General features: G+C 47.5%; 1 protein-coding gene across 1 annotated transcript in view; it reads right to left on the bottom strand.

The window, feature by feature from the left end:
* Positions 1-22,649, bottom strand: part of espn (espin) — a 52,617-nt gene that overhangs the window by 3,741 nt on the left and 26,227 nt on the right. The window contains exons 8-12 of the mRNA XM_062541329.1: positions 18,604-18,630; positions 17,005-17,163; positions 13,877-14,102; positions 8,361-8,506; positions 6,464-6,850 (exon numbers count right to left, since the gene is read on the bottom strand). Coding sequence (XP_062397313.1) covers positions 6,464-6,850; positions 8,361-8,506; positions 13,877-14,102; positions 17,005-17,163; positions 18,604-18,630 — 945 coding nt within the window. The remainder of the gene's footprint in view (positions 1-6,463; positions 6,851-8,360; positions 8,507-13,876; positions 14,103-17,004; positions 17,164-18,603; positions 18,631-22,649) is intronic.

The raw sequence follows: 22,649 nt of genomic DNA, 5'->3' as shown, positions 1-22,649 counted from the left end.
CACACACACACACACACACACACACACAGAGTAATCAGAGTGCTGGTGAGAGGGCGGTCATCTTGGCTATCTCATTTTCTCAAGCCTACAGATAGGTTACCCAAACCCAACTCTCATCAGCCCTTTTCACTGCTTAAGATCGAAGTACCCAAGTAAGGTATCTTCATTATTAATTATTAATCTTTCCCAGCGGGATTATAGCAACAGAAAAAAAAGAAACATGCAACACCTGCTTAGCTGATACCAAAGAAAAGTTTACAGCTAGTTAAAAATGGCAAGAACTGCATGGAAATACGTAGACACTAGTGTTGTCGACTCATGCTAACAGTAACTGCAGCATGAATCGGGCTAGTCACTGTTATATGCACTGGGATTATGTGTGCTTACCTAGCTGATAAGCAGCTTTGAAAAAGCACGAGTGCTGTTTTATCACCATCGCATTTCTGATCTGTTTTGCATGGGCCCTGCACACACACCAACAGTTCTCTACTATTTACCCTGCAATATTCAGTCCACAATGTAATCTAATCTCATGACCATGTCAACACACGCAGCTTACTATTGTGCCAACCTTATCAACCATTTCCCCCCGAGTCCCCCATTTACACCGCATGCATATTTGTGTCTTATAATCCAAGGATGCTCAATTCTAATTCTGTGTGGCTCTCTAAGGGCAAGGAGCAGTGTCCTCACTACAGGGTCCACCAGTCTCCCACAGACTTCTTCAGCTGTGTTCCATATATAGCCCTCTATAGGCTATAGTTACCTGTGTCACACCATCCGCCACCGAGTGACTGGCTGCAAGAAGATCAGAGGTCGTCTGCTGATGTAACCCCATTACCTCAGCACTAAGCCACAGCAGCAGGGGGCTCTAAGAGGGATTCTGTGTCTGACGACGAGCCCATACGTAAATGTGTAGAGTGGGAAGATGGAAACGACCACGTGTTGTGTGGGGACCGAACATCCGTCCCCAGGTAATATGATACACAGACCTCCTGCATAGTACGCTGTAGACATGTTTAGTGTGTTAGCTTTTATTTTGTACATTTACTGCCATATATTGAACATAATAATGGACTATGTGCAATATCTTAAAATTCTGTAGTCACTGATAGCATTCTAATCATGTGGTAGTTTGGGAATTATCAAGCCAAACATATTTGAGTTTTGAAGTTTTATTATCTTGCTATGGGACTGAAAAACTGTTTATAGAAACATTTCACACAAAAGCCGTTTTATTCAAAAATATTTACACGACGATAAACCCTTGTCCAACCAAACATAAAGTGAGAATAACATCATTCTGTGCTGAGAACCCCACTGATCTCCATTCTAAAGGGTTCAAATGTGATGTCCAGTACAGATACACTATTTCCTGGATAATGAATCAGTACTCAAAACAGCTCGAAAAATACATGACGCTGAAATACAGTACATCATCTCGACATGAACACCCTTCATCTCCATCAATCACACAATCAGTTAATCAATCAATCAATCAATCAATCAATCAAAGCCTTGCAAACACCTGAAGAACTGTCCTCCTTGTAGCCTCCTGCCTGTATACATCAGCCATGACATCATTGTGCCATGATTATAGCTCTCTAAAGTGCACTTGACACGTAAAAGCATATATGCCATCCAATCCATGAGACTTTGTGAACTGGTTAAAGACGCCTCAAAACAGATTGGTTTTAGGAATAATCCCTAGTGTATCTGAAGATAGCATCGCTCAAGGAATAAAACAATACTGTTTTCTGTATATATTTGTAATGGATTGTGATTTCTTTCAAGGTAATGTCTCAGGGTCTAATTTTCCATCCAGGTTCATACCTAATGAACAATGATAATAAAACACCTGTTGCTCTTTAATGAAGGCAAGTCATTCCTTTTGCTCACCCCAGGGTTAATTTACTCAGAATGATCAGTATCAAAATATTATATGTGATCAAAGTTACAATCAAACCAGTTCTGAGAAGCAGCTTTTCCGAGGAAATATCCAATTAGCATTGTTTAATACGTTTATAACTGTATAGTTGTTATAGTTACTACTAACCATACCTCATAATTGATGAATATACATCATATATGTAGCCCACTGTTCAATCATTTTCTCCATCTGGCTAAAATAAAGAACTTCTATTATAGTAGCCCTTCTTGGTCATACTGTTCACCTGATCACTCGATCATTCGATCTGTGTTTAAGGCACTCGCCAGAACAGACACTGACCCCCTTCTTGAACCGACTTCAAGGGGCAGCCTAGATAACATGAGCCACCTGTAACAGTAGCTTTTTCCCTCTTCCTCAGTGTTTTCTGAAGCTAGATATCAAAGAGTTCTGCCTCTTTCTCCTTCCAAAAGGCGAAGCTACGATCAATGTATCGGATGATCTCCTCATTGCTAAACTCTTTTAGCTCGTAGATGAGCTGGATGGAGTCTTCGTTAGGCTCTTCAAGAGGCGCTTGTACAGGTTCACCTGTGGCTTTCTCCACCACAACCTGCACCGGAGGCTGAATCTGCTGTTGCTGTTCTGTGTTCTGGATCTGCGCTGGAGCTTGGGCTGTCTCGTGTGGTGTGCCGTGTCCTGCGTTGTGTGTTCCGTTAACCACGGTGTCCTGCGCTGTGTTATCCGATGCCTTACTGACGCCGTCCTGCACCGCCGTTTTCTCAGGAACAGAGTCCTTCATGGGCTCCTGCACAGTGCTCTGAGAGTCTGGAGGAGGGGGGAGAGGCGGAGGTGGTGGGTTTGGAGTGTCTTGCTTTGGGGCGTCTTTCACTGGGACCACTTCAGCGCTTTGCACAACTTCCTGGGGTGGCGCAGGGGGAGGCACAGGTGTGGGAGTTTGCTCCTGGCCCTCTTTCAGTAATTCAGGTGGAAGAACAATCTCTGAGCCACTCAGCAACCCTCCGCCTTCAGGGGAATCTCCAAAATACTTCACTTTGATGTCCTCAAAGCCATCGGACCAGTCCCGCCGGCCTCGCTCAATGTTCTCCATGACGTCGCGGTGGAACCGTCGGATCTGCTCCCAGCTGTGACTGCCGAGCCGGTCGAACATCTCGTAGCACAGCAGGTGTCGGAACTTCCTCTCGCCGCGCGACATGTTCATCTCCAGCAGCTGGAAGTAGCCGAGCATAAAGAGGTCGAGGGTCAGGCTGTCGTAGTCGACGGGCGCCCCGTTGATGTGGGGGAGGAAGTGCTCGGGCCAGTAGATCATCTGCGCTCGGCTGAGCCTGCGGATCTGGCGTGTGGGCACCTGGCTCATGATGTTTCTCCAGTGGCCCAGGAGGTTGCCCACCACCTGCCTCTGCTTCATGAAGTACAGCAGCTTATCGTCCTCGCTCTGCGGGCTCCCCTCCATCTCTGGCAGGTTGGGGTCGTAGCGCTGGTATTCCTGTCCCACTCCAAGATGGTTGGACCTGTACTTGGGCCTGTAGGATTCTGACATGGTGTATTTCCTCCAGTGCTCCAAAAACAGGAAGACAATGCGCTCCTTGCGCATTTCAATACACTCCTGCACATAGCTCAGGTCTGTTTGCACCTCTAGGCTTCGCGTTGACTGATCCGAGTTCAGTACTGGGTCTTCTGAGGTATGGTTTCCATTTACATGGTGCATGTCCCCCTGGGTCGTGCCACTTGAATTTGTATATGTGAGAGGCACGTAGGTTGGTATGATGAGAGGTTCATCTACGAGAGGCAGGTTTGACTCCAAATCTGATGCAGGACCATTGATATTGCTCGACTGCATCTCGGCTGGAGAGAGCGTCAGTTCATCCTCAAGGATGGGCTCTGCATGGAAACTCGACTCACTGACCACTGGCAGCGACATTTTGCGCTTGTACACTCTGTTCATCTTGTCGTCCTCGTACTTGGACTGGTTCTGCACCTCGTAGTTGGCTTTCAGATTCTTCACAGACACACCAAACTGCCTGATCTCCTTCTCCACCTCCTCACGAGTGGAGAAGGACTGCGACCGTCCGATGTTTCCAGAGGCCGCCGCCGACCCGGCCTGACCCGCTTTGATCAAGCTCTTTGCGTCCTCGTGCGTGTACCCTGGCGCGATCAGATCCAGAATGTCTATCTCCTTCCCTCCGAGGGTGGCCAGCAGGATAGCCATACTCTTCAGCAAGGTGGAGATCTTGCTGCACCAGGCGGGCAGGTCCTCCGCCTGCCCGTGGACCTGCTTGGGGTTGACGGAGAAGTGCTCGCGGTTCAGCGCCGCCGACACCGGCAGCAGCTGGTGGAGCTCCTGCTCCAGCTGCTCCAGCTCCCGCTCCACCTCCGTCACCTTGTGCATGACCGTCAGGTTCTCGATCTGCCGCTCGATGCGGAGGAGGTCGGCCTCAGTCATCAGCTCCCCGAAGGGCCCGAGGATGGCGTTGTGGACGTGAGAGTAGTGCCAGTCCTGGTTTTCGTAGTATTCCCTTGCAGCAAACTAGAGGGATCAGAGGGATCAAAAGCAGAAAAAGAGGGGTACAAAAAAAAGAAGGAAGGAAGAGATGGGGAGATGGTTCCTCAAGGTTGCTGGTCCAGGCTTTCTGGTGCATGGTCAACTTGTCTTCACCCCAAACATGCTTACATGGATTTAGTGGTGCAATGGCACTGGCCTACTAGGGCCACGTTCACTGAAGTGACCTGAGGAGCAACAACTGAGAGTAAATTTGAATAGTTATTGCCTTCTTGTGCAAATAGTTGTTTATTAAAAGCAGAGAGGTTTGGGTCACCGCTAAAGTACAGCTAGGTTTGATTGCTTCATTTTTTTGGTGCTGCTTTTTGATTGATGATTATTGAAATAGTGAGAGTTATAAAAGCTGCTTTCTTAATTAGAGTGAGCAGTTTTAACCCTGCAGTGAGCAAATGAAGGCATTTGGAGAGGGTTGGTGGGGGGGTACATGGACCAATATGGCAGTCTGTGTTCCAGAAACACTGCACACATTAAGTGACTAAGTGACTCAGGCCCTCACATCACACCACTGAATAACCATGTAACAACTTAGAACTCCAGTGCAACATCCCCTAGTCCTGGCCAAATGAGTGTCTGACGCTCTCAATGACTGATCATCAAGGAACTCGTGTTTGGAGCAGTACGAAGGGCACGAGGCCAGAGCTGGGATGGGCAGTGTTGTCTCAAAGCATTAATGTCACTCTCCAAATCCGGTCAAACCAAAATGAGCCAAATCACACCAACACAGAACAGCAGACACAGCAAACATGCAAAAGGAGAAAGAGCAGGACTAGAGCCTCAAAACTCGGCCACTGCAAGACTGGTATCACATCTCAGCTTACACACAACGTCCAAATGAGCCTGGCACTGCTGAGCACATTTATATGTTGCAAAAGAAACTAACCTGCCCCTTCAGGGAAAGCCAACTCTTCAGACATGCCTACCAACGCTTCCAGGCACTGTGATGTGGTAATAATGACTCTATCAAAGATACATCAGCTAGGAAACAATGCACTGGAGTTGGCCAATTAGGCCAGGCTACATTATGTAAAAACAGTTGTGCTAAACATAGGCACAGACTGTTCCAGTGCTACTAATGCGAGTAAACAAATATGACAAACAAACATCAGGCAACAAGGAAATGGAGGCCACCGTACAGTACAGTACAAGGCAATTTGAGCCTATTGTCCTTTCTCTTGTGGGAAAGGGGCTCTGACCTTCTGGTCAAACGATAGCCAAGGCCGGACTTTAGCTTCAACAAGAGCACACAATATCCTTTACATCAACAGACATGACACCTGTGGTAGGCCAGATGAGAACCGGAATGGTGTAAACTTGGCTTAGCTCTGACACTTTGTCATCTAAGTCGGTGAAAGTCCACAAAGTCAATGAGAGTCAATGAAAAGTTCACTAAGTAAAGGTCTATAAAATTCAAAATGACAAACATTGTCCATGCAAAAAGAAACTCATATAGCATCATGCAACCACCCACACACACACACACACACACACACACACACACACACACACACACACACACACACACTACTCAGTTATCCTCCCTTGTAGCTTTCAGCTTTGGTTTTGTTATGTGTTACATTACAGTTTGGATCAGAATGAACCTTGACCTTTTGTCAATGGGAGGATATCTGTGACTTCTCACACACACTGCAAAAGTGTAATCTTGCCATCTTAATTAGTGCCTGGCCACAACTGAGTCATCTCCCAAATAGGTAGTGATGTATATGGTGATGCCCTCATTTGGTCAGAAATGGATGACATTTATTCTCGCTAACCACCAAACCCACCTATTCATGGATTTCCACAGGTGTGTAAAGTCAAGCACCTTGATTATCAATGCAGACTGCATGGTGCTTGATTAGTACACCTGTGGAAAGGGACATGATGAGATCCATGAATAAAATCTCGGTCAGGGCCACGCACTGCTGGCGGGCGGGTGGACGTAGGGGGGGGGGGGGGGGGGGGTCACTCCCGTCTCCGCTGGACTGGGCGGGGCTTACCTTGCGCTTGTGCTCCTCCTCTTCCTGCATCTTGACCTGCAGCTTGCGCACCATCACCTGCCTCTTCCACTCGGGGATGGCGCGGCCCTGCTCGTCGTGGGTGGGCACCAGCGCCTCCACGTCCACCAGGCTGCCTTTGCGCTGCTGCTGCTGCCCCTGCTGCTGCCCCGAGCCCGCCGTGCCGTTGACCGTCGGGGGCAGCTGCTCGCTGCTGCCGGAGGACGTCAGGCCCCTGGGGGGCGCGGAGGACGAACTGGCGGAGCTGGCGGGGCTGGGGCTCGGGGTGGGGGCGGGAGTAGGGGAGTTGGAGGGGGGCGGGGACGGGGAGGAGGGCTTCGCTGATTGGACGACGCGGGTCTGCGGCGGCGGCGATGTCGGGCTGTCGGGCTGTATTGGACAGGAAACAAGCGTCAGGTTGAGTGTCTAGACGCCACAGGAGCATCCGCACGGTCAGACTGATTAAGAACTTCAAAGAAATGCAATGTTGAGACACAAGAGACAACGTGAGACAAATGGAGATAAACAGCCATCCCACAGTGAGTTTTACACCCAGTAAGAAAGCACAGAAATCATATTAATACATAGTGACATGAATATGTGAGAATCACGAGAATCTGACTGTTCTTGATTAGTCATGATTAGAGAAATGGCAAGTTTACAGTGAGAACGGGGGGAAGAGTGTGAGTAGTGGCTAACGAACCTGATTAGTAATTTAATACAGCAAATGCTGTTTTGATTGGAATAACTGGATGCAACAAAAAAAAAAATTACCCTCTCAGATAATCGTCTCTGGTCAATATACCGCCTCCCCTGTTAATAGAGAATGTTACCTCTGAATTATCAGTAACAGTAATGATGACAGTGAAACTTCCAGCTGGTGCACTGATGTCAAATTAATCACGCGACGCGATCCTTTTGTTTTGCATGAACAAACGGCGCTGGTGACGGCTCACTGGGTTCATGTGCTCACGCGTACCGTTGTAGGGGACCGAGGGCCAACTCAGCTGCACACTCTATGATGTGTTAAGCTGTACAATTTGTGCTGCGTTTACGGATCCTAATGTTTCTAAACATTAGATTCACCTCACTGTGTGTGTGCTGTGTGTGTTCACTAATTCGGTTAAATTGGGTTAAATGCAGAGAAACTAATTTCCCTCACGGGATCAAAAAAGTATGTATTCTATTCTATTCTATTCTAAACAAAAGTCTAAATGATGGAGTGGAATGATGCAGGTCAGTCTCATCGTCTCAGTAGAAAAACAGTAAAATGTACCACTGTGATCTACCACTGTTGCTTTGATAAATACTGAATTAATTGGATGGAGGAATGAGAGCCAGGGCCGAGGTGAGCCTTAAGGGACTGGATGTGACTAGGCTCTCACACCGTCACATGGCTTTGTGGGATATACCGATGACTTCATGTTGACCTCTTATGTCAGTATCTAAGGAAGCGAAACCTGGTCGTCACGACAAATAAACAGGAGTCATCTGGTCAGCTCTAAGCAAACCCATTCTGGTTAAGTAAAACCCTGTGCTGCCCAGCCCGTCCAACGTCATTCTGCGAGCTCACAGCTCCACGCTGTTCAAATACTGTTAGCAGCCACGCTAGGCTTATTTGCACAGACTTAAGCATGAATCCATTCAGAACTCCATCAAATCCATTAGTCTCAATAGTATACTCAATCTTCTCATTCTCTCCATTCAGCTATTCAACAGTTGAACTATTGAACAGTTCATGTTTGTGTATTAGCTCATTGCTGTGGCCATTCCTGCCTCAATTGGCATTTTACGTCATTCACTGTAAACATTCTAATTCACCCAAGTATTGACTGTGCATGTATGTGTATATGCATGTACTGTGTCTGTGTGTGTGTGTGCGTGTGTGTGCAGAACCTACATTGGGGCCTCCCGGGCCACTGTTGGAGAAGACGGTGGTGTATCCTTTGCTCTGGGGCGTTGGCTTCAGGCTCTTCCCCGCTTTAATTTCAGCCAACAGCTCTGAATTGTCACCAGTGGGGGACATCATGTTGAAGGATTTCGAACCTGAGACAAAAGATGGAGGGGAAAGTGAGCCCAAGAGCGCGCGATAGAGTGAGCGAGCGAGCGAGAGAGAGAGAGAGAGAGAGAGAGGGAAAGAGAGAGAGGGAGTGAAAGAGAGTGCCTGGCCCGCTGACTGACAGTGCAGGACAGAAAGAAGCGCCGCGCGGTTAAATATTTCATCCGTCCGGCCGAGGGTGATGGGGGACAAGGAGAGAGCACCAAACAAATGGCACAATAGTGCGCATACACATACACAGCCACATCACACAGCTAATGACCGGTGTCTGTTACGAGGTTCAAGAGAGGAGCAGCAGAATATATAATCCCTTCCCAAAGTTAAACGGGAGGTGAACTCCATAACGCGCCTCCGCACATTCCTTTCTGATACACGCACGATGCAAACTAAAGGACAGAGAGCATAATTCAATATGTCAGTTGAATTTGAGGTGGCAGTGATGCGGAAGTCTGATGCCGCTTATCCATTTTAGAAATATAATCGCCTTGGACTTTTCCAGAATAGGCTGTAATAAAGGACACTGCCACACGCTTGCAAATCATAATCTGCTTATGCATAACCGTGTGCTGAAATCTGGCTTTCTTCAGTGTTAATTTATAATTCTCACAACAAAAGGCACTTGTTTCACAGTTGAGCGCCCCATGAAAAATAGAACACGCCTAATTTGTCCATATGCACATACTGGCATACATACGTACTGTATCGCTTTACCTCACACTTACTGCTTAAGAACTATTAATACGTATTTCAACACCACAAAACTCTCTCATCAAGATAGGAAGAACGCAATCTTGGTTAAGGAATCCAAGGCATATAATGCACTTATTCTATTCCATAACATTTAACAATGAATAGCTACAATCAAAAACAACACAAACAGAGTAAGCTGAACTACTGTAGACCTGCCAGTCATCTAACAAATGCATATGTCAACAGTAAAGTACGTCATACACCTGTGCTACTTGAGGTCAGAAAACAGGTGCTATCAGAAACTGAACAAACACTTGACACAGTACGACACACAGCATCTCCCTGCATCTCCAGCTACCATCACACAGACTGACTTTCTCCATTTCAAACAGAAACGTTTAGATTTAGTTGAGAACAGACAGATACATCACCTGTTGCTGTTACTGGATATCTCCTGTTTTTTTATGTTTTCTTTTTTTTCAGAAAAAGACACCCTTGCACACTCAACACTCTATCGATGCATCATTCCTGCCTTCATGCCTGAGGAGAAATCTCGTTAGCGTCGGGCAATGGCACCACACTGACTGCTTCACTCCCCGGCTGCCCTCTCTCACTCCCTCCCTCTCTCCCTCTCTTCCCCTCTCCCTCTCCCCTCTCTCTCACCCAGTCCGCTGCATCTATGGGCTGAGCAAGGGTTGGGGGTGGGAGGGAGGGGGGTGGAGGTTGAGTGTAACTCTTAAGGGCCCGGTGCAGTCGGGGAACTCTAAAGGAATCAGTGGTAATTGACAGTGACAGAGAACGGCTGCCAAATTGGGAATGGATTTAAGTCCAGGCTTTCACCCCCCTCTTGGTTCTTTCTCTCTCTCTTTCTTTCTCACTCTCTCTCTCTCACACACACACACACACACACACACACACACACACGGGGGACAGTGCCGCTGTTCGCCCTGGGATTAAGAAAGAGTTCACACACAGACACACACACACACACACACACACACACAAGCACACAAAGTAAACAGGCAGGGAGCAATGTGGCCAAACACACCAACATAAAACACCAACCATCAAGAGGGCTGCCAGGCAAACAAACTCCATGCAAACTTTTGCCGAGACCGACGACACAACCAACATCCTTACTTCTATCAACATCTACACACCATTTTGCTTTGGAACACACAAGAAGTTACTCTACAAGTTGAAGCCAATTGGCTTCAAAGTACTTAGTTAGTGTGGAAATTAGGGCTGCAAATAACGATTGGTTTCATTGCCAGTTAATCTGTTGATTATTTCCACGATTAGTTAATGGATAAAATGTCAGAAAATGGTGAAAAACTGCTGTTCCTCTAAGCTAAAGATGTTGTGCTCTATAGCCTTGTTTTGTCCACATTCCAAACATATTTGTTCACTGTCATAGAAGAGTAAGTAAAGCAGAAATATCCAAATTTAGGAAGCTGCAATCAACACATTTAGAGGCTGTTTCTATAAATAAATTAACCAAAACCAACTAATCGATGACCAAAATAGTTGGCAATCAATTCGATAGTTGAGAACTGAGCGATTAATCGAGCCCCAGAGGATATCAACTCAGTTATCTCAAAAACATGGTTTATGGCCCTTGAATCATCATCATCATCATCATTATCATCATCATCATCGTCACCCATGGTTTATGTACTGTATATCAAGAATCTATATGCTGTCCTCAACGTATCATCTTCCCACCACAACCTAGACCTCCCCTACCGTCAGGGTTCAGCTCCGAGCAGATGGTCATGGCCAGCCTTGGGTCTGTCCCGGCGGCCATTCCGGGTGAGTCAGAACAGAGCGAGGCTGATGGGAACAGCGGCATGGTCCTCAGTGCAGATGTGCCTGTGCTGTGTCGTACTATACTACACTGTGCTGTGGTGTACACTATAGCCTTGAGGCCAGCCTTAAGGAGTGGGTGTGGTGCAAGAGAGTCCGGCCGTACCATGTGGCTGGTAGGAGGAGCACCCCGGACAGTTGAACCTTGCCCAGCCGGGCAGGTCAACAGGTGGGGAGCCAAAAAAGGCTCACCACTGGAGCTATTACCTAGTTTACAAGGCCATCAACAAGAATATCAACACTGGCTTCACACTGGCAGTCTCCTAAAGAGAAGGACACTGCTGTCACCTATAGAAGCCATAGTAGTCTTTTCATATTTTTCCATATTCTGTATTTCTCCTTCCTCATTCCTCATTGTGATTGCTGAGGGCATGAGGGAAAACTGAGGGACTCTGCCCACTCCCAGTACCACTCAGCTTTTTCCTTGTTCCCTACACAAACACACATACATACATATGAGGATATGGATGGTGATGGAGAAGAGAGAGAGAGAGAGAGAGAGAGAGAGAGAGAGAGAGAGGGGACTCCCCCCTGCCCAGTACACCCCCAGTGGAGGATACTCACTCTTGATCTGCCTGAAGGACTCCGGAGCAGGTGTGGGGGAGAGCAGGTGAGCAGAGGACACGTCCCCTCCTTCAGGACAGGTGGAGGGCAAGGACACATATATAAAAAACAAACAAGAGAAAGAAAGGGACAGACGAGAGAAGGAGAGGAGAGTAGAGGAAGAGAGAGGGAGAGGGAGGGTGGGTGGTGGAGGAGGAGATCAAAGTGGAGATGTGACAAGGAAAGAAAGGAGGAAAAAGAAGAAAAGAGAGTGACAGTGAAGAGCACAGGGAGATAAAGAAGAGTCATAGTAGAGGGGGGGGCATACATGATAAAAGGAGAGAACAGCAGAGGAGAGATAGAGGAGGGTAAGGAAACATCAGGAGAAGATGTGTGTATCAGGAAAGGAGAAAAGAAAAGGAATATAGAACAAAACAGAGATAGGAGAGAGGGACAGGAAAACAAAGAGAGAGAGAGAGAAAGACAGAAATAGAGAGGTAGACAGACAAAAAGAGATACAAAGAAAGACAGAGACGGAGGGCAAACAGAGGAGGAAGTGAAGAGGTGGAATGTAAACAGACAGACAGGTGTTCCAGTCAGAGGAAGCCGGCGTGGAGGGGATGACAGGTGGGTGAATAGGATGAAAGGGTTGTTCCACACACACACACACACACACGAGGAAAAGACAGAGAGGAGAGAACAGAACAGGACAGAGCAGACAGAATGGAACAGCATGCCAGTTAGTGAATGACACCACACACCCCCCATTCAAACAATGCACACGCTGAACAAGGCAAATAGGACGCGTCTGGACAAGACACAGTGACTGAGATACAGTTAACTTCCTACTGGAGAGCACACGGCTTGTCTGACACTGAACATGCAATAATGGTGTGGTCCTTAAGCTGTTATAAACTAACCTATAAAAAGGCCTCAAGGACACACTCTCTCTCTCTCTCTCTCACACACACACACACACACACACACACACACACACATTAATGCTTTCGTAATCCACAAGAAACTTGTGACTTCTGACTTAGTTCTGACTGTTGTAAAATACATATACGTAGCATCATAAAATCCCTATAAAATTCCACCTTGACGATGAAAGCAATGCAGGGTAGCTTTATATACAGTATAGTGATTCACATAATCGTGACATGAACCAGCATCATGTTCATCAGAGCTCCAATACTGCACTCACCTGAACCAGAAACCAGTTTGGTTTTGATACCATACACACTTTTACGACCTATTTACATAACCCCAATCCCCAAGATATCTAATATAACTTATTTTTGCATGTTCAAGAGGGTGGATAAGCTTTTTGAGGAAGTGGGCCAATTAGGCAAATGGCAGGCCGAACCCTAAACCTGCACGGCAGGTAACGGTAGCCCCCCGGGGTATAAATTTTGGACGAGGACGGCCAGACTCAGCTCATGTTTACCCGTGCTGCCTGCCTGGCGCAGCGCTGCTGCTTCACGTCAAAGATTCACACCGTCTGAGCGCACTCCGAGACTGAGCCAGAGGGCTATAACACTCCTCACACACTTAGTGGACAGACACACACACACACACTCTCTCTCTTTCTCACACACACACACACACACACACACTCTCTCTTTCTCACACACACACACACACACACACACACACACACAGACACCATTGGATCAGCAAGCATAGTATGCCCTAAAACCAGTCAGGAGTTACGACCCATATTCAGTTTTATATCCATGTATAATGCAAAAAGATAAACATGGTTGTATGTAAGCACGCATATGACATGTAAATATCTTAGAAACAGATTGGTCGGGATTTTCAAAGGCTATGTCAAGTGACTGCCAAAGGCACAGTGCCTTTAGCTGACTGTCAACTATTTGTCTGCATGTTCTTGGGAAAGACGCAGGTAAGAGCTAACAGACACACACACACACACACACACACACACACACACACACACACACACACACACACACACACACACACACACACACACACACACACACACACACACACACACACACACACACACACACACACACACTCACACACACTGAGCAGGAGCATCTGTACTACCAAAGAACTGCAACATTTGCTCTTTGTCACTTTATGGGAGAAAGAAGAAGAAACTGACAGGGCACAACAGATAAAACAGAAAAATGATATGATACTGAAGGGAAGCATCAAGACAAACAGTGAGTATGGAACCACACAAAAGAAAAGTTTGAAAGGTAGAAGTTTGTATCACTCACTTCCAGAGGAGGACGAGGAGCGGCGCTGGGCTGAGGAGGCGTGGCCTGCGGCCGAGTATTGCGGTGGAGTGGCCGTCTCAGAGGGCAGGGGTGGAGGGGGTGGCGGAGGAGGGGTGGGGTTGCTAGGAGGCAGGGGGGGAGGAGGGGGAGGCTGGGGAAGTTCCTCCACAGAACCGTTCTCCGGGCTCGGACTGTTCTCTGCTGGCTCCTCCAATAGCACGGAACCCTGTTTCACAATTTCACACAACATTTACACACAAATATTAAACATATATTTTATACATAATTATACAGTGGATTTTTTCAGTGTTTTGTTTTGTATCCTCTATAATTTTTATAACACTCTAAACACACCTAGTGCTGGTGTTTTTCTTTTTTTTTTTTTGCTGATGAACTCTTCCTGTAACGTGGGCAGGTCCAAGTCTCCAACTTTGCCTTTCAAATTCCAGCACTCTCTCCAGGCACGAGTGCTCCTCTCTCCCAGACGCTCACTTTGAATGGAACGCCCCCACCCGTGCATCTCTCCACCCCAGTAATAAGCCTAACCCTGGCCCCAACTCTCCCCAAAACACACATCTTCACTAAGGGCAGTCTTTAACAGTCTCTCCGGGGATTACTGGATAATTGAATGTGATCTGAGAGGGGGGGGGGGGGGGGGGGGGGGTGAGGGGGTAGGAGTGGGTGGGGGGGGGGGGGGGGTGAGGAGGGTGTTCCACTGGCACGAGTGAGACATCTGCCTCTCCTCTCCGGAGTCATCTCCTCAACTGGCATCTCCAGTCTATTATTTCCATCTGTAGCCTGTCACGGCTGACACTAATCTAATAGCCCGTGACCTCTGCCCACCCCCGTGCCGGCACGTGGCGCTACCCCACCCCAGCTGGTGGGGCGTGGGCACTCACCCCCTCTTCACCCCCCCCCCCCCCTCACCCCCCACACCCCATCCCACACCCACGCTCCCGGCACGCTTGTGGGAGCTGGGGAGTTGTTATTAGCCTTGCTCAGGCTCCGCGGCCATCTGCCTCCGCGGGGACCGGCCGAGACGCCCCGCTGGGAGCCTAATTGGGCTCAGTGGGGATTAGACCCACCCTGCGGTGGGGTGTCAGACAACGCCCAGCTCCTCCTCCTCCTCCTCCTCCTCCTCCTTCCCAACAACGCACGGTCTCCCCCCGGGGGGAACCCACCCCACCCCTGACGCATGCACGCTATTTGGGACGACTCTGCCGAGAGGCTGGGACGGAGTGTCCTTGCTGTGTGGAGTCCGACGCGGCGGCGGCGCTGTGTCGACCTTGGCCCATTTAGGCAGTCGGTTCACCAGCATGAATGCAAATTTTAGTGTCTGGTCGTTTTTAACGCGGTTGATTGTGATGCTGCATATTTATACGCATTTGCAAGTCCCTTTACTCACGAGTATCATATTTTGTTTCATTTGGAAAATGTCGCACCACTGCTACTGTTGATTCTGAACACAACAAGGCTAGACGTTACACCTGGTGTCGCGTCCAGCGAGTGGTCACTCCAGTGGTTCTCTGCGCTGGCTCAGGTCAGTGCTGTGTGCCTTGTGCACTTTGAAAGCGGCCGAGAGCGAGAGTGGACTGAGTTTACACAGTTGGGTGTGGGTGAGATCCTGATGTAGCAGAGGGCGTTGTCTGGGAGCACTACAGAAACAAAGGCTGATGGCTTTACTGTGCGGCTCTTACATAACCACCTGAAGAGCACAGGTGAACAACAGCACTGTTGATCACACACACACACACACACACACACACACACACACACACACACATACACACACACACACACACACACCTACAGTATGTGTGTTACTGTGTAAAAGGAAGTAGAGTGCACCGGTATTAGCCTCTTGGCATGCCCCTAGCTATCAAAAATAAACAGACTCTCTTTGGAATTGTAACATTGTGAATTTTAAATAGTTTCAATTAAAAAATAAAAGAATAAAAAAAAATTAATATATTGAATAAAAAGTAAGTTTCATTAGTCAGTTTGCAGGTTGTCCACCTCACTATGTCGTCAAAGGAGTAAATATCGGCACACTGTCTTATGTATGCTCCCAGTTTAATGGTAGAGTGCAACGTTTCGACCACTCAGGTCTTGGTCAGGTAAAAACCATATCCAGGCTAGCGCCTGTCAAAGTTGTATAGATGTGCGTACATTCCTACACTGCTACCCACCTCACTATACCTTACTCATACTATATGAGTTCTTGGGACTACTTATTTAGCAGTGATATGGCATAGTTAGCAGTGTGTGTGTGTGTGTGTGTGTGTGTGTTTGTGTGTGTGCTCGTACGAACATGTCTGTGTGGGACATGTGTATGTGTGTGTGTTATTTCTTCTGCTGTGGCTGCATTACCAGCATCACACAGCTGATCGGTTTGCATGTTGATAGTTCAGTGTCAGATTCCCACGCATTACATGACAACAACAATCCATTACGACTTGAATAAGCACTACTTGATTTGCATGTGCGTGACTGCATGTGCATAGCAGAAAAGTATTCGGAGAACGCAGATGAACCTCTGGCCACTCTGAATCTGCTACTTGGCAGTTTTTGAAAAATGCTTGTTTGTTGAAATGCTTTTTTCCCCATTGCGTCTCCTTCGTTGGTCTGATTGGTTTTAGGTCTATCCAAAAGCTTTCAGAAGCATTTTGATCAGTGTTCATTGGTGACACCCCTTGGAAATTGGAGGTGAATGAACCTTGTCCACAACCAATTTCATTCAAGTTCAAGGGGTCAAGTTCTGCTGCTAACCAGGCTAGTCTAAACCTGTAACATACTTCCATCAATTTGTTTGTGTATGTGTGTGTGTGTGTGTGTGTGTGTGTGTGTGTGTGTGTGTGTGTGTGTGTGTGTGTGTGTGTGTGTGTGTGTGTGTGTGTGTGTGTGTGTGTATGTATGAGTGTGTGTGTTAAAAGGCTTATGTCCTAACTTCCCATCACTGCCTGTGTTGGTCCATAGGGTGACTCATCATTTACAGTACCTCCTCGTTGGGGGCCGTGTGTGTGTGTGTGTGTGTGTGTGTGTGTGTGTGTGTGTGTGTGTGTGTGTGTTTACCTCCTCGTTGGGGGCCATGTGTGTGTGTGTGTGTGTGTGTGTGTGTGTGTGTTTACCTCCTCGTTGGGGGCCATGCTCCTGGTGGCGCGGGGTTCAGCTGAGTCACTACCCAGGGCCTTGTAGTAGTCCCCTGTGCTGGGCTGCTTGTTGAAGCTCCTGGACTTCCTGTTGGAGTCTACCCTCCGCAGCCGGTCCGGGTTGTCTCCTGCCTGCAGCTGCACAGGGGTGGAAGAAGGTGGTGTGAGACAAGAATGTTCGATTTGAACTCAATTTGGTGAGAGATTTTTTGATGAAAACAGAGGGCTGTTAGGTCACTTTCCCAAAATGAGTGGTGAGCTTGACCTTAGAGGACTTTCTGTGGGTAGATTTGTTAGAAACAATTCTTAATCCAACTTCAGACATTTGAATCAAAATGGGATTAACACATTCCACCAGTTTTACTTTCCAGAAAGTCTGATACAAGGTGCCGTTTACAGATTCGCCATACAGGGCTGCCTCTATTCTTTAATTTCTTCATATTATTTGTGTAGATATTTTTCCATTGAACAGTGTAAACACACTCTTAAAGGCGAATGAGGAATGTTTATAAATTTATGCAAATAGCAACAGAGTTGGGTAAGCCATGCCACAGCGCCTTATGGAGATTTCCATAATTGGACCCATGTGATGGCGGGAAGATTTGCTCAAAGCCAGGAGGAAACAAAAAGACTTTTCACTGCTGAGCTTGGGCTGAATTTCGCTGTTAGCGCGGCCAAAACCCCACAGTCACGTGCATGAACAGGGTCACCCTGCTCATGGCCTGGGGGTGAGGGGTTGATGTGTGTGTGTGTGTGTGTGTGTGTGTGTGTGTGTGTGTGTGTGTGCCCGTGTTAAGTGTGTTTGTGCCTGTGAAGGCGTGCAGTGTTCCTGTATTTGCATTTGTTACATACATACATATGTATGTGTGTGTGTGTGTGTGTGTGTGTGTGTGTGTGTGTGTGTGTGTGTGTCCCCTCAGTTCCAAACACCACCTGTGTGTTTGCGAGACCCTGGCGGTTGGTGACCCCAGGTCAGCTCTCAGGTGCGTGACCCTGCACCAGGCGGCCGTATGGAAAACACACAGCGTTAACTTGGGCTCCTCAACTCCACTGGACTAAAGAGTGTTTATGGAGAAACATGGCTGAAATGCGGTGGATGGTGGATATGGTGGACATGTCTTTCTTTTTTAAAGTATTCCAGGTGTATTTAGTGTTAAAAAAAATAATAAAAGGTAGAAGAGGACGCTATAGCACAGGGCTTTTTAGACCCGGACAAAGACTGAAGTGGTGTGTCGAAACGTCTTGTTTTGCGCTGATTAAAAACACTGCAAGATCATCAGTGTGCTCCAGTCTCTTCATCTATCATAATAGTCTGTCCTACCACTGAAGCACCCGACTGCACAGTTCAACACCATGAAGCATCCACAAAAGTATCCACTTTTTACTCTATTTTAAATGGTCCCATTTCATTTCAGAACATTTACAGTGCATTTGATGTGGCCTTTCACATTTCCATCATGAATAGGGCCGGGGTTGAAAATAAGAATTACCTGTCAAATAGTTTTGATATAGGGTTATAATGACTACAATGTGATGTTTCATTCTAATGCCAAGTACAGAGACCAATTCAGAAGAAACCTCATTCCCAAATATTTCCATCTCTATCTTTTATCTTTCCCAAATATTTCCATCTTCGCCACTGATTCTTTAGGAGTTTTATATTTGTGCATGAAGCACAAATTAATTTGCTGTTTTTCCTGCTGTTTTAACTAATGCAAATTCATTTGCATGAGCACACAGCCCTTTGAGCATCCTGTGGCAGTCTCAATCAAACATACCTCACACACACATCTCAAATGTTTCATGACAAGCACTGTCAGAATGTCTGTTTAGGCTAATAGGTTAACACACCTGACTCTGTTATAATATGGTACACTGGATCCATGTCAAGGATCCTGATTTTATCAGTGGTATAGAATTTTAGAAAGGTGGCCTTAAACATTTCAGTAGTGGTTTAAATTTCAGTGGCCGAGTGAAACATATTCCCAAATGACAGGCCCATAATAGCTCCAGCCACCGCAGATTAATATCCCTCTCTGAAGTGTGGCCCCCCTGGGGCCTTTTGTCCTCCCATGGAACCATTGTTGACTCATTGTTCCCATCAAAGGCCGGCTTCCCAATGGACACGTAATACGAGAAGGGGCGGGACAGGCGTTTTGATTGCCACTCTCCAGGGAAACGGCTGTCTGAATGCCCTCGCTATCTGACCTTCCTTCACGACAGCTGCCCAACCATCTTCCATTGACCGTGGCCTGTGGACTACAACACTGGTGCCTTCTAAAAGCTCTCATCATCGTATTAATCCCCACCGTCATATACTCATCAACACCTGACTCATCTTCAGAAACACTTTCAACAAACTATTCATCGACTGATCTTCAAAACAAGATGTCTTTTGTTGGGAAAACTTCAACATCAAGCCTTATGAGGTTATCCAGAAAGGAAGTCACACTACACAGAAATTCGAGAGGTAATACATGGACTCGATTCAAATTAAGATACAGGCTGTACGACAACATGCCTCCACATAGAAACTTCACAGAAACTCACAGAGTAGGAAGTCAAACACCAAAAAGTCCATAGACCTCACCATAGGGCAAAACTTCATAACCCTCTCATTACAGGATCATGTCTTGTCCCCACCCCCATACCTAACAACCCTTTTGCACCTTAAAACAGATCCTCTCTCCACAAGTGGCACCTCCATCAGACTACCTACCTTAACCTCTCAGATGATGGGGCCACCGAGATGCCTCCTCCACCACCGGCTCCAGCAGCCAAGCCTGGAGATGCAGCTCAACAGCCTCGTTCCTCTCACCACGCCACAGACCAGACCAGAGCAGCACCACACTAGAGCAGTGTAGCGCAGCGCAGGACAGCACTGGACAGGACAGGTGTCACCAGATCCCCGCGCCTCTCGGCATGTGTCACTCTACCTGGCCTCTCCCTTTACCCAGCAGCACACCTCATCAATAAAAGAAACACCCAAACCGCTCCTCCGTCCACCCGCTCCGCCGCCACGGTGACATGACATCACCACTCCGGCCACAGCCAATCAGAGCGCAGGGAGCACCACACGGAGGCCCTCTTATGCAAAGCGGAGTCGCAGGAGAGGGGCGGGCACTGGCCCAGGGCATTGGGGATCGGGTGGCAGTGGACTGCAGATTACTTTATACAACTGAGGGAGGGGGGGGGGGGGGGGGGGTTGCGGTTACTCCTAGTGCCGGTGAGGGTGAGCTGGGGGGGGGGGGATATGCTTGTGAGTGCTATGGGCTACCATTTCATCGGCACGCGTGGATGACAAAGCTATGTGGAGATAAGGATGGATAGACCTGTGCTGAGGCATGATGTGATGAACTGATAGAGGAGTTACTGTATATTGGGGCTTTTGAATGGCAGAGTCAACTATAGCCCGGTCATGCTAAATGCACCGTGTGTCCGGGTCATGGGTCCAGTATCAGTGACACAGTGCAGGTCATTGTCCAGAGAACTTCCTCTTCCTCTTCTGTCAAAAACAGGTGCCGTCTCAGTATGTTTGTTTAGTGATCATAAGTGTTTATGTGTCCTTTAAAACAGTGATGGGGGGGGAAGTGTAAACACTGATGATGGAGCTAAACTGAGTCAGAGTCAAACGGGAGCCACAGAGCTCAGTGCGTGGTGGCCTGGGTGTGTGGTTACCATGGCTAGTGTTTCTATGGCGTCCGGCCGGGTAGATTGTTTTCCCCTTGCTATGGTGAATCTGCTCAGGTGCTTTCTCCTCTGCCCCCTCACCCCCTATCCGACACAATTACAGAGGATCTGTGGGTCTCCCTGGGGATAAGCCCGCGCTTTCACTGTTAATGAGGGCCAATCATCCCAACACAGACACACATACAGTACACACACACCTGAACATACACCACCCCCACCCCCCCGCACACACACACCTGAGACAGAGCAGGTGAGCTCTCTCTCTCTCTTTCTCTCTCTCTCCCCATCTCTCTCTCTTCTTCCCTTTCTAAGCCAGTGGCCGTCACACAGACAGGAAGTGGAGTTTGGAGTAGATTTCCCTGAGCAGTTTTTTGGGGTAATTAGTTACAACATGGTACTACTGTAGTCACAGGCCCGGGATTCCCATTAGTCCTTGTACTGAGCCATCAAGTCAAGTCAACCAATGCACCTCACTGAGAAGTGGACAGAACATTTGGAGAAAATAGAAAAAAAAAGAATACTGTGAGAGAAAATAAACAGGCCTGGGTCTACGCTGATATCAGGATTGTTTTTTTTTTTCCTTTTTTAAAAAAAGAAATGCATTACCACTAGAGGTGAAAGTCTAGATGAAGAAATGCAACAAACATATACAACAAACAAACAAAACACACAAACACCTCATCACCCCAGACAGAATCATTTTGAATCACACTCAAAAGAGGATTAGCAACCTATTAGCTGAATGTGAATAAAGTCTAAATCAGAACAAACTTTCTCTACCGAATGGAGAGAAACACTATTTTTCTGCCAAATTACAACACAATCAGCAGCTAAGCTTGTTAAGAACACACCGAACAGGTATCGCACAGGAATCCTTTGGGTTCAGTCAACTACAACCAACGTCTGAAGGTCTGCCTGATAAAGCAAATCCTGCGGCCAGAAAACAGCTGAACCTGAATCTCCACTGTATTGACACAATGACATCTCTCCCCACAGAGCAAGCCCTTTCAAAGACCTGCACCAAGCCGAGTCTTAATTAGTGAAATTAACATCGGCCTATCAGATGTAGCGCTTCCGTAACGAGGTCCCTCATTAAGCCGTGTGGAGCACAATAACAATATTGTGTGTGTGGAGCCGTGGTCTGGGGTGATTGTTACTCTCTTGTCCCCCCCCCCCCCCCCCCACTCTCTCATTAGGGCACTGGAGGTCTGGCCTCATCTCCCCCCTCCTATTCTCAAACTCTCCTCTGACTGCTTTAGCCAGTGCTGAGGGCCCCATCCTAACTGAGGACGGTGCATGCCATTTTGCCTCGTTAACCCCGCCACCACCAACACCGCCCGTCGCCATCCAGAAAGTTCTGCTAGCGTCTGCTGACATTCCTGGCCTCAAATATGCACCCAAACAGAGAAGGGGCGATGGGGATGAGCGTGGCAGGCTACGGCAGGCTACGGCGGGCTTCATTAGACAGAAACAAAATGGTTTCCGAGATCGGTCTGCCAACCAAAGTAGAGTCGGGTAAATAATTTTAGCACTTCATTCATAGATTACAAAGATGTCAAGGCACGCTATGTGTATGCATGTATACCACTGGTTTTCATGCCTCGGTCTGGCCTGGCTTTTCACGCCGACAACAAAGGCTTCAGGTAACCTACACAGGTACGGCAGAGGGCTGGACATCTGGTTTTCTTAGATCAAGATCAATTACGTTTAATTAGACTGTCGGCCAAGCAGCAAATGTCTTTGAGCTCCTCTGCCCCCATGAGAATTACTTGATACAACTGAGTGCAATTTGAGAGTACTGAACCTTGAGAGAAACAATGCCTATATACATACCACATACATCAGTGGTTCAGCTTCATTTCATGGTCTGCGAAACAACTCTATTTGGTTTGTGTTGAAGTCATGAGACAACTTCATTTGATCATCTAATCGGC

Source organism: Sardina pilchardus, chromosome 7, assembly GCF_963854185.1.
Source record: "Sardina pilchardus chromosome 7, fSarPil1.1, whole genome shotgun sequence".
NCBI classification, from domain to species: domain Eukaryota; kingdom Metazoa; phylum Chordata; class Actinopteri; order Clupeiformes; family Clupeidae; genus Sardina; species Sardina pilchardus.
This window is presented reverse-complemented; position numbering and strand designations above follow the sequence as displayed.